The 13,256-nt window shown below is 39.4% G+C and overlaps 1 protein-coding gene across 5 annotated transcripts in view; it reads right to left on the bottom strand.

The window, feature by feature from the left end:
• INTU (inturned planar cell polarity protein) overlaps positions 1-13,256 on the bottom strand; it is an 84,217-nt gene that overhangs the window by 49,309 nt on the left and 21,652 nt on the right. For all 5 annotated transcript variants that reach the window (XM_082462141.1, XM_082462143.1, XM_082462140.1 and 2 more), the window contains one exon: positions 9,561-10,099. In XM_082462141.1, the coding sequence (XP_082318267.1) occupies positions 9,561-10,099 (539 nt within the window). The remainder of the gene's footprint in view (positions 1-9,560; positions 10,100-13,256) is intronic.

Genomic DNA, 13,256 nt, shown 5'->3' with positions numbered 1-13,256 from the left:
GAGTTTCTTAGGCCAGCCCTCTGAAAGCTTGCAATGACCTACACGAGGTTCAAATGCTCAAGAGATGCTATTCAGTTGAGAGAGTTCCTCAGGTTTGGGCACCAAGCCCTATAGGATGGTCCACTATTGCAGCACTTTGAGCAACCTGGTAACTTTTCTTAAAAGTAAGAATTTTGCAATGTATAGAAATATCGAATCACTATGTTGTGTTAACAGGAACTAACATAGTGTGGTAGGTCAATTATACTTCCAAAACAAACAAACAAACTCACAGAAAAGAAATTGGATTTGTGCTTACCAGAGATGGGGGAGGAGAGAAGAGGGGAATTGGATGAAGGTGGTCAAAAGGTACAAACTTCCAGTTATAAGATAAATAAGTACTAGGAATGTAATGTACAACATGATCAATATAATTAACACTGTTGTCTGTTATATAACAAAGGTGTTAAGAGAGTAAATCTTGAGTTCTCAACACAAGGAAAAAAAATTATTTTCTATTTCTCTAATTTTGTATCTATATGAGGTGACGGAGGTTCACTAACTTACTGTCGTCATCATTTCATGATGTATGTAAGTCAAATCATTACGCTGTATGCCTTAAACTTAGTGCTGTATGTCAATTACATCTCAATCAAACTGGAAAAAAAAGAGTAAGAACTTGCAAACTAAAATCAGCTTCCAACTTCAATTCAACTTGGAAAAATGAAAAAGCAACATACTCCCCTAATTATTTTTAAATAAGAGATTAAACAAGTGTACTATATCAAATTATTTATAGCTATAGTGATTTTAAAAAGGAAGGAAGGGGACTTCGCTGGCGGCACAGTGGTTAAGACTCCACGCTCCCAATGCAGATGGCCGGGGTTCAACCCCTGGTCAGGGAACTAGATCCCACATGCATGCTGCAACTAAGAGCTCATATGCCACAACTAAGGAGCTCACCTGCCGCAACTAAGACCTGGTGCAACCAAATAAATAGATAAATAAATAAATAAACATTTTAAAAAAAAAAGGGAGGGAGGGAGAGAGAAAGAGAGAGAGAGAGAGATTGGGAGGGAGGGAGGTGAACACAATATAGGAGTACTGATGTATTGATAAAACAAAACCCCTTCTGGACCGTACCAACCATGAGTTCTACTGTCTATAGATTATTCTATCCTCAGGACACCTAAATAGTGAAAAGATTTAAACCTTGCTCCTTTAAACTAAAACTCCATTGGATAATGTCCCAAATGACTCTGTTTTTTTTTCCCCCTCCAAACCCTAATGAATACAGTTCTGTAGTTGAGTGTTATAGGAAGTATCATCTAGAAGCATCATGTTCAACAAACCTCTAAAAATGGGAGACATGTATCATCACAAAAGATATAAAAATAAATTTTAGAACAAGTGTACTATATACACAATATTTTTAAATGTTTAGTAAAAAATTGTCTCTTTCTGTAAAAGAAATGTTACATCCACTTCTCACTTCCCAGATACTTGCTTTCCTCACGTTTTTCTGAGCACCTCTGTGAGGTGACTCAGAGATGGCAGGCTTCCTGGGTGTCACATCACTGCAGTGGGCAGCGTGCACGCCAGGAAAGTTCTTTCTCAACAAGTGCATGGGAGTCATTAGTATGCAGGGTCCCATTTCAAAGGCTGAAAGGAAATGAACTGCATGAATTGATTTGAATTGTTAAATAAGAAATAGTCTGAGAATTATTGATGGGTAGAAATGAGAGGAAATTTATCAAGTTTATCAAGAGATTTCATTCAAGAATCAAATAAAACATAAAGGGGGAGACCCGTTTATCAAAATACTTAAGTCAATCCCTTTGGGTGATTGGGCTTTTTCTTTGTTTTGTTTAATTACATTTTCTAAATGGTCTGCCATAAGCATATATTATTACTACTGCAAAGAGAAAAAAATTAAAACACACACACTGTGGTAGGCAGAATAACTGTCCTCCAAAAATGTCCACATCCTAATCTCTGAAATCTGTGAATATGTTACTTTACATAGCTGAAGAGACTTTTCAGATGTAATTAAGTTAAGGATCTTGAGATTGGGAGATTATCCAAATGAGCCCAATGTAATCACAGGGTCTTTATAGGAAGGAGGCAGGAAAAACAGAGTCAGAGAAAGAGAGACATGAAGATGCTACGCTGCTGGCTTTGAAGATGAAGGGACCACAAGGCAAGGAATGAAGGTGGCCTCCAGCAGCTGGCCAAGGAAAGGGGTTCTCCCCTGCAGCCTCCAGAAGGAATGCAGCCTTGTGGATACATTGATTTTAGTGCAGACGACGCATTTTAGACTTCTGACCCCCAGAACTGCAAGATGATAAATTTGTGCTGCTTTAAATCACTAAGTTTGTGGTACTTTGTCACAGCAGCAATAGAAAATTAATATACCCGCTTAACAGAACAAAGCAACTTCGGCTAAGCACCAAGTGAGAGTCAGGGACCATGAATGCTAAAGAATAGAAGGACATACAAGGTACACTTAGCAGTCATTGGAAAAAGAATAAATCAGTCTTGTTAGAAGCTGGTATTTACATACAAGAGGACTGGGAAATAGGTATGAGGCAGTGGGGTAGGATCAGATTGTGCATTTAAATTGCTCATCCCTGGTGGCGCAGTGGTTAAGAATCTGCCTGCCAATGCAGGGGACACAGGTTCGAGCCCTGGTCCGGGAAGATCCCACGTGCCGCAGAGCAACTAAGCCCGTGCGCCACAACTACTGAGCCTGCGCTCTAGAGCCCGCGAGCCACAACTACTGAAGCCCGTACGCCTACATCCTGTGCTCCACAACAAGAGAAGCCACTGCAATGAGAAGCCCGCGCGCCGCAACGAAGAGGAGGCCCCGCTCGCTGCAACTAGAGAAAGTCCGCGCGCAGCAACTAGAGAAAGCCCGCGCACAGCAACGAAGAACCAACACAGCCAAAAATAAATAAATAAATTTACATAAATATATAAATAGATCATTTAAATTAAGCTGAATTTGACTTCAGAGGGGAAAGCATCTGGTTTTTGAAACATAGTTACATACTGCCATTTTATACATTCAAGTTAATGCATTTACTGACAAATTCTTAAGTTTTGAGAGAATAAAAATTATTGTATTTTTTTAACTTCAATATCAATCCCTCAACTATAACATGTAAGCACTAAACCAGAGAAAATTAAGGTCCCTCCCAACCTACCATTCTAGAATTCCTTGAATAAGGGTAGCTCATCTACTGTAACTACCATTCAGAATATTAAGTAAAACATCACATTCTCTGAAGATGGTGGATAAGAAACTAGTGCCAGGTTTTTATTTCTCATTAAAATAGAAAATAATATTGCAGAAATGTTGTAAAAATTATTGATAACTATAAATTATTGATGGCACTATAGCCATGATTGTTTCTGCAAATTATTTTTAGTCTTTACCTTTGTTCACACAAATGAGGCATCAAGGATTTTTTTCTTTTTAAACTTCTCAAGTAATAAGAATTTTTATGCTGGTATACAGTTTTTACAATTACAATTTTAATAGTCAAATAACATATAAATTCATTAAATTATAATTTAAATAACCATACCCTTGGTTTGACATTTTCATGCTTTTTATTATTACTAAAAAATGCTTGAATAAATGTTTTCGTGCACATAGCTTTTCCTGTTTTTACATCTGGGGTCAGCAAACTTTTTCTGTAAAGGGTCAGATCAGTAAATATTTTAGGCTCTGCAGGCCATATGGTCTTTGTCGCAACTCCTCAACTCTTACATTGTAGCTTGAAAGCAGCAATAAACAAATGAATGTGGCTGTGTTCCAATAACATTTTATTTATGAACACTGATATCTGAATTTCATATAATTTTCATATGTCATAAAATATCATTCTTTTGATTTTTTTTAAAAAACCATTGTAAAAGGTTAAAACCATTCTTGGTTTGCTGACTGTACAAAAATGGGTGGTGGGCCTGATTTGATCTGCTGGCTGTGGTTTGCAGATGTGTTTTAGATTACTTCTTTAGGACAAATGTCTCAGAATGAATTAACTGGGTTAAACAGTACATTGTGGTAGTTTAACACTTATTTCCCAATTACATTTTGAAAGGATTAAGTCATTTCTTTTCGTTTTTGTTTCAAAGAGAAATCTTTTGGCACTTTCCCCACCCATTCAAGTGAGCAACCTGGCAAGTGAAAGAGCTCTGTGAATGGAATTCACAACCCGTGGTCTCAGGTTTATCACTGACTGGCTGTCTGCTCTCGGGTAAGTCATGGGATTCCTTTGGTGCTCATCCGTAGGGGGAAGTAACAACCAGACGCTCTCAACAAAGGCATAAAAACTCTAAAATTCTGTCTTTCCGGTAAACCCACTGCTTCAGTGTCCTTCCTTTACTAGTCGTTCAAGTTCCATGGGTAAAAATATGGGGAAAAAATGACGTGCGAGAGGAGAGACAAACAAGTAGAGTTATTTTCATTAAGAATATCAAAATGTTACACCTATTACAGGAGAAAATAAAAATGTATACCAAGTAATAGTCTGAAAAATATTAGAGAATAAAACCATATGTTATGTGTTCATGAAAACCAAATCTGTCTTTTCAAAAGAGCACTTCAGATATTTTAATTGGAAATAACCAAGATGTCCATCAACAGTGGAATGGAAAAATAAATAGTATGTATTCATACAATGGAATACTACATAGTGAGAACGTGGATATTTCTCATAGATTATAAACTAAAGAAAATATAATAGAAACAAGAGAATACACACCATATACTTTCATATACATGAAGTTCAAGAAGAGGCAAAATCAACTCTGTTGATAGAAAAGTTCTGACTTTTAAAAGATTACCTTTGGGGGCTTCCCTGGTGGCGCAGTGGTTGAGAGTCTGCCTGCCAATGCAGGGGACACGGGTTCGAGCCCTGGTCTGGGAAGATCCCACATGCCGCGGAGCAACTAGGCCCGTGAGCCACAATTACTGAGCCTGCGCGTCTGGAGCCTGTGCTCCGCAACAAGAGAGGCCACGACAGTGAGAGGCCCGCGCCGCGATGAAGGGTGGCCCCCGCTTGCCACAACTAGAGAAAGCCCTCACACAGAAATGAAGACCCAACACAGCCATAAAAATAAATAAAAAATAAATAAATTAAAAAAAAAAAAAAAAAAAAGATTACCTTTGGGAGGGGGTACTGACTAGGAGGATGTACCATGGAGCCTTCTGGGTACCAAAAACATTCCATATCTTGACCTGGGTGGTAGTTACACAGGGACATACATATGTCAAAATTTACTGAGTATACGTTTAAGATTTGTGCATATTATGGAGTCATACCTCAACTAAAATGATTTTTAAAAGTAAATCCAAAAACACTTCCAAAATTTTTTAAAATTTAAAAGAGAAACTTAGCACAAGTATTATACAAAACAAATCTATTTAATGATCACAGGTGAGAACATTAGAAGTTGACACAAAAACAGCTTGAAATAAACTTTGTTTATTCTTCATCAGAAATAGTTTCCAGGGGTATGTGTGTCTAGAATATCAATGTGGGGACTTTCCTGGTGGTCCAGTGGGTACAACTCCATGCTCCCAATGCAGGGGGGTCTGAAATCGATCCCTGGATGGGGAACTAGATGTCGCATGCATGCCGCAACTAAGAGTTCGCATGCCGCAACAAAGATCCCGCGTGCCGCAACTAGATCCCGCATGCCGCAACTAGATTCCGCATGCCTCAACTAAGACCCAGTGCAGCCAAAATAAATAAATAATTTAAAAAAAAAAGAATATCAATGTGTACTTTCTGTAACCCTATCCTTCCCAGTCCTTAAAAAAACATCTAGCTTAAAATGACCAAAAAATGGGTAATCTTGAAGACAAAAATAAATCACTGAGATGATATGCAGTTTCTAGGATATAGATAAAAGGGGAACTTCTATTTGCTCTGGACTGAGTCGGCAGCTGGCTACAGGTAGTCCAGGAGCTATCAACTGTCCAACTATAACAGAAACGCAAAAACAGAAATATAAAAAATAAACATGCAAGCCCTTGGCAGCAGGAACAGCAAAAATGGCACCAAAAAAGGTAGCAAAACCCCCAAGAATCCAGCAAATTAGAATGAGAATAGAACAGAGTTCTGCTGTCGTAAAAGTAAAGAAAAGTCACCCGTCTCACTGTGCTGGTCAAGGGACTTTAGTCAACAGTGGGTCACCCTCCAGCCAGACAACAGCAGCAGAAGTCACCCCGAGCAAACTGCATTGACCAGGACAAAGTGTTCATGATCTTCCTGCCTGTGGGGTGACTGCAGTGTGAAATGTCACTATGAAAGAAGCAAGTGAGAAATTACCACCACAGAAGCACCTTGTGTGATTAGCAAACCCACCATGACATTAAAATCGTCCATTCTTGCAAATGGGTATGAACACATACCCAACTTGGAATAGGATTTCTGATCTTGATAAACAAGAGCATCTGCTCAATGAAGTATTCAAGGACGGAGTCTCTTTCCTAACAGCGATTTATATCTCTGCTCTAAGGGGCATAAGGTAATATTCATTATTTATAAGCTTAACACCTGTGACTGCTCAGAGACTTTTTAAAAAATTAATGCTGAAAAACAATCATCCATTCTTTAGTCCCAAAATTATATAATTAAAAAATATGGAACATAATCATAAAATTAAAAACTTAGAAAAGTAGCGATAACAATTACCCATAATGCCCCCACCCTAATCCAACACTATTAGCATTTTGCTGTATTGATATTAACTTCTAATTGTTTTCCCTGCATGTATTCTTTTTACATGGTTTATTCATTCATTCAGTAAATGTTTTTGAGGGCTTATTATGAGCCAACCATTTTGCTATGTATCAAAGATGAAATAATCATTTTATTCCAACAAATTTCCTTTTCTACTTATTAGAAAATCATAATCTTTTCTATTACAAAATTGAACTCATGAGCCTCATTTTTCTAACTTTTTATTGCTATTTAATACACATGCAGGAAAGTGCATAAATTGTAGTACAATACAACGAATTATCACAAAGTGAACGCATCCACGTTACCTCACTCAGGTTAAAAGGTAGACTACTAGCATCTTGTGTATCTTTAAATTATTTTAACGATAAACAGTAGGGCCACCCTGGTAGTCTTCTTCTCTCTGGTTCATTCTCTTTCCACCCATACAGATGGTGCAAAGATCACGGCCAGAGGTAACTGCCACTCCTAGAAGGTTCAGCAGACTGGAGTGAGTATCAGGGGAAAGGAAATATGGAATAGGAGGCTCATTGGTCATAACCACCTCTCTGTTAGGTTTCAAGAGAAAAGGTAAAAAGAATTTTAGAGATCTGTCTATAACTCGGCCCAAATAGGCATTCCAAGCAGAAGCCCCAGGCGAGTATAAAGAGAATGTGCAGCCAAGGTTTCCCAGCATGTGGGATGATACAGTTATGGTGGCGGGCAATAACCAGGCAGGATTTCATAAGCAGGAATTCTGGTCTCCTTTGACAGAACTAAAAGAACAAACCTTAGAGGTATTTTGGTCCAATTCTGTAACTTGACAAAAAAGGAAGGTGAGGACCTGAGAGAATGTAAGTATGCATCAGCTCCTGTTCCAGTTACCTATTACTGCAAAAGCAATCACCCAAAAAACTCAGTAGCTTCAAACGACAACCGTCCTTTGTAACTATGTGTGGAGATGGATGTTAACTAGACTTACTGCGGTGATCATTTCGGAGGATAAACAAATATAAAATCATTATGTTGTATACCTGAAACTAATATAATGTAGTATGTCAATTATATCTCAATTAAAAAAAAAAAAATGAAAGAAACAACCACCACCATTTATTGTCTCTCCCGGTTCTGGGAGTGATTGGGCTCAGCTGAGGTTATCACTCAGGGTTCCTTGTGTAGCTGCAGCCAGATGGTTGGGGCAGGGGTTACCCGGACGGCTTCTTCACTCACGTCTGATGGCTGTTCCTGAGCGTGGCTGGGGCCTCAGCTGGGCCTATCAGCCAGAATGCTACGACTCAGGGCCTCTTCCTGTGGCCTGGCCTTCCTCACAGAATGGGGACAGGCAGAAGGCACATCCCCTTTTATGAGCCCACTCCTTAAGTCTGTGTGCACAGTACCAATTAAGCCGTGGTCACAGACCCACCCAGATGCAAGGCCAGGGCGGTGGGGCACAGAGACACACACACACACATACCATAACTCTCCATGGGAGGAGTATCAACGTCACACTGTAAGAAGAGGATGTGGAGACCTTGTTGCAACCATGTGGAATGCACGCTTTGCACAGATGCCCTTCCTGCAGGCTTCCTCCCTGCAAACCCTTATCATGGCACTTACCACACGGTGGGAAACTGTCTGCTTACTTCTGACCCTACGTGAGCTCCACTACAGCATGAGCTCCTTAGGAGGCGCAACTGGATCATTAGAGTAATCTTTGTGTTCCTGGCATTTAGCAGGTGCTCAAAAAGTTATCTAATGAATCAGTGAACAAACAAAAAATCTGGACTTAAAGAAATATTTTTAAATGTTTCTAAAGAATCTATAAAAGTTCCTTTATCAAAATCTCTCAGGCTGGGTCAACTTAAGACCATCAGCTTGCAGAACAGTTTCTACCTGTAAGTTTTGTTAACAACATATTCTCATCTTTAACTAATCTATCTTTAGTTAACTAATCTATCTCTAGGTAACTAGTCTATCTCTGGGTAACTAACCTATCTCTGGGTAACTAGTCTATCTCTAGGTAACTAGTCTATCTCTGGGTAACTAGTCTATCTCTGGGTAATGAATCTATCTCTGGGTAACCAACCTATCTCTGGGTAACTAACCTATCTGGGTAACGAATCTATCTCTGGGTAACCAACCTATCTCTGGGTAACTAATCTATCTCTAGGTAACTAATCTATCTCTAGGTAACTAATCTATCTTTGCTACAAACTCAAACATATCCAACAGCTTAAAATGTATCAGCAACACAAAATGCTCATCTTAACATATATTCAGAATAACTTGTGGATTTCTTATTTTCCCCTCAAAATTGGTGGGATATTTTATGACAAGCGCCCTTCAAAGGAAATTTACGTATAACACCAATGTTGCTACATATGCCATAGGAAACAGTTTAAAACCACTCCAAGAACTCGGGGCACTTAAGTGCAAACATACAATTTTAAAGTATTTTTATTCATAAATTATATATTTTTGTATCATGTTATTGGATATAGGTCATTCAAACCTAAATTATCACTGTACAGTCAACTTTTCTTTTTCTTGTCAGCAAAGAAAACCAAGATGAAATAAAATTATATAAAAACTTGAAAATTAGTTAAGCTGTTCCCTGGCCTAACAAGGCACGCATGTGTATTCAATGCACTAAAGTGCTTGTCTTAAGAATGCTGTGCATTGCAGTACACAATCCTTCCAATTTCACTACTGTCCCAAATATCGTCAGGCAGTCCTTAATTGGTTGAGACTCTGGGTATAATTCTGTTTTGATCACTTTCCTCACAAAGCATCATCAACCATTAAGCCTGCAAACAAGGACTGATGTTCACCAGCAGGACTTACCAATTAATATCTGACCACTCTTCATAGCAGATCCTCCTGGCAGCAGGCCATGGACCACAAGCTTCTCTCCACCGCCCTGTTTTCCACTTCTTCTCCAGCTCCACTTGGTCTGATGGATGATCCCAATCAGTACTTCCAGAAGCTTGAGCTGCTCTTTGGCTTTGGTGACGGTTAGCTTTTTGGGGTTCACGTAAACGTTCACGTCTTTGTACCGCTGTTGGACAACAACTCCTGTTTTCTGATTGGACTGATGCTTTAGAATGGATACTGGCCCACTGGCATTGCTATTTTTTTTATTATAGCGCTTGGGTAAAAGTTTTTTACTTTTTAAAATCTTGGTAAACCGCTTGAGTTTGGGTTCATACTTTTTTCCTTCTTTGTAATCATCCTCTTCAATAATAATCTCGTTTTCGCTGAACCTGACATGGTTCACAGTAGGTGTCTCAGGAAGGAGGCTTTCTTCTTCATCCTCACTCAACTCCAGATAAAATAGCTCTCCATTCTTCTGCACACTGTCCAGCCATTCAGGCTCAAGGTCACTATGAAAAACAGAAAAGATAATCTAAATCACAGCCAAACATGGGAAAAACAGTTATGCTTTTCCAGCAGGCGGGTGAGGGTAGGGGCTGGGGTGCGGGGAGACGCGAAGGGTGAAAGTTCTTTGATTATTTCAGAGTCTCCTCACTGATTCTAATTTATTGTGAGCATCAACATTATTTCCTGTAGAATGCTTTTTGTAGAGCCTTGAAGAACTGGGGTTGGAGGAGATGGAATCAAAATGGCATAGTGATAGAAAAGAAAACAAATTAAAAAAGAGATGGCCCCCTTCTAGAATCTAAGGTTCTGTTTCGTTTTTTAAATTTAATTCAGTCCCTGTGTGGTTACTGGTCACTTTAGACAATTTCACTGGACAATAATTTACATTAGTAGTTGATTATACAATTATATCCACAGATGTGAGACATTCAGAAATTGCACATAAAAACATCCTATTTGCAAAGAAATTATTCAGCATGGCTGACACGTTAAAACAAAAGTGAAAGCCTACCAGTATTAAAAGACTTTGTTTATATAATAAATTTTCAAAAAAGGAACATTCACCCACCACGAACTAAAATCTTTGCTGAAAACAACTAGTTTGTAATCACAGTTAATAATAATCACTTCTGTAGCCTATAATTTCATAAAATTCCTTTTAATGAATAATTGTAGTAAGAAAAGTAAACCACACATTACATGATTCATCATGTGATTATAAAAAAACTTTTAACTGGGAAGTAGGCCATTGACAAAAACAAAATTATTATTATTAAAATGATTCAAAGAGCATTAAAAAACAAAAATACCCGTCTTAGGGTAACAGACCTAACCACAAACTCTACCCTGTTCAATGTTACGAACAGTTTACCTTTCAAACTGCTATTCTTTAAAGCAAAACTGGTTACAGTAGAAGCACTAACATGTGGAGAGAGTCTTTTCAGAAACATGAGCTGTAATATCCTGGCATGATATAATTTGTGTTCTAATCATTCAACCAGTTAGAAGACATCTGTTTTCCGCAGTGTTTATTAGCAATCCTGGTTCTTTTAACTTAAAAGTCGTGTCTCTTTCTAAATACTGTGAAAATTCGTCCAAAAAATGCACTATTCTATTAATCAGAAGCTAACCACTACACTGGTCTGTAGTTGGTAATTAACACAGAATTTTCAACTATATATGAATGGTTAAAAAAAAAAGGCATAACTATCCCCAGATATCAAAACTAACATTTCTTTGGCACTTGCTGGTTCCCAGTGTGTGGCATCATTTTTGGCACTTAGCACTACTTACTGTGGATTATTCACCATATCAGTTGTTTTGACTATATCTGTCTGTACCTGCAGAAATCAGTATTTAATATCTCTGTAGTTTTACTCTGATGAGTCTAAATAACTGTGTCCCCACCATAAAAAATTTAGGTAACAATGTACCATAATTTAAAATGGCACAGGGACTTCCCTGGTGGTCCAGTGGTTAGGAATCTGTCTTGTAATGCAGGGGACGCTGGTTCGATCCCTGGTCGGGGAACTAAGATCCCACATGCCACAGGGCAACTAAGCTCGCACGCCACAACTAGAGAGACCGTGTACCACAACTACAGAGTCCACATGCTCTGGAGCCCGCACGCCACAACTAGAGAGACTGTGTACCACAACTACAGAGCCCACATGCTCCGGAGCCCGCATGTTACAACTAGAGAGAAGCCCACGCAGCGCAAGGAAGAGCCTGCGCACCGCAACAAAAAATCCCGCCTGCCACAACTAAGACCTGACGCAGCCTAAAGATAAATTAATTAATTAATTAAAAAATAAAATAAAATGGTGCAATGAAAATACCATAATTATACACAATTACTTATGAAGATATATATTAATTAGAAAATGAATGAAATTTACTTGCTTTATAATCTCACCCTTTTAATCTGGCCTGTCGTTTGTATGAGAGATATGTGACCCCAAAGAAACATTTTTCCCTCTCTGCTAAACATGAAGATGGTTCACCTAATTCTCTAAATTTGGAATTTATACTTTTTTTCCTTTTTTGGGGGGGCAGTGTGGTGTGGCACGCAGGATCTTAGTTCCCCACCAGGGATCAAAGCCGGGCCCCCTGCAGTGGAAGTGCAGAGTCTTAACCACTGGACCACCAGGGAAGTCACTTATTCTCTAAAATATGAATGTGAAACCACTTTTTGGTTATGACTTTAAGATCCCTGCAGGTGGAGGTGCCACAGGGGGTGGCATTTAGTTGTGGAACAAATAAACAGTGCCAGGCATAGTGGACAGTACTGGAATTACAAAGATGAAAACATCAGTTCCTTCCCTTGTCTAGTGGGGAAGAGAAACTGAGAAGGAATTCATGACAATACACATGGTAGATGCAAAAGAGAGGCCATCCAGCTTAGCTTGGGGTTGAGGATGAGGTCAAGGGAGACTTTCTGGTAGAGAAGACCCCAGAGGTGAGTTTTAAAGCAACAAGTGTCTGGGGAGGAGGGCTTGGGGAGCTGAAGGGGTAGACGAGAAGAGACTCCCAGGCAGAAGTACCAGCACAAGCAAAGGCCTTGAGGGGTAGTCTCCATGGCCTATGTGGATAACTAAAGCTAGTCTGCAGTTGCCAGAGTGGAGGTGGTGAGGTGGGGAATGACAGGAGAAGTCTAATTTTGCAAGTTGTAATTTTGCAAGCCCTTTTGGACCCTGGCAAAGGGTTTGGGTTTTGTTGTGCAGGTAAGAGAGCATCAATGAAGAGTTTTAGGTCGAGGGGTTTACATGTTAGAAATCCTTGAATAGATCTACTTTGACAGGGCAATAGAAGAAGGAATTGAGGTGGACAAGATTCAAGATAAGAGGCCAGGGGTTTCCCTGGTAGCGCAGTGGTTGAGAATCCGCCTGCTAATTCAGGGGACACGGGTTCGAGCCCTGGTCAGGGAAGGTCCCACACGTCGCGGAGCAACTAAGCCTGTGTGCCACAACTACTGAAGCCCGCGCGCCTAGAGCCCATGCTTCACAAGAGAAGCCACCATAGTGAGAAGCCCGCACACAACTAAGAGTAGCCCCCGCCCGCTTGCCGCAACTAGAGAAAAGCCCATGCAGCAACGAAGACCCAACGCAGCCAAAAATAAATAAATTAATTAATTAAAAAAAAAAAAATAAGAGGCCATTT

Source organism: Balaenoptera physalus (assembly GCF_965194825.1).
Source record: "Balaenoptera physalus genome assembly, chromosome: 5".
Taxonomy (NCBI): Eukaryota; Metazoa; Chordata; class Mammalia; order Artiodactyla; family Balaenopteridae; genus Balaenoptera; species Balaenoptera physalus.
The sequence above is the reverse complement of the archived record's forward strand: the minus strand, read 5'-3'. Positions and strand labels throughout refer to the sequence as shown.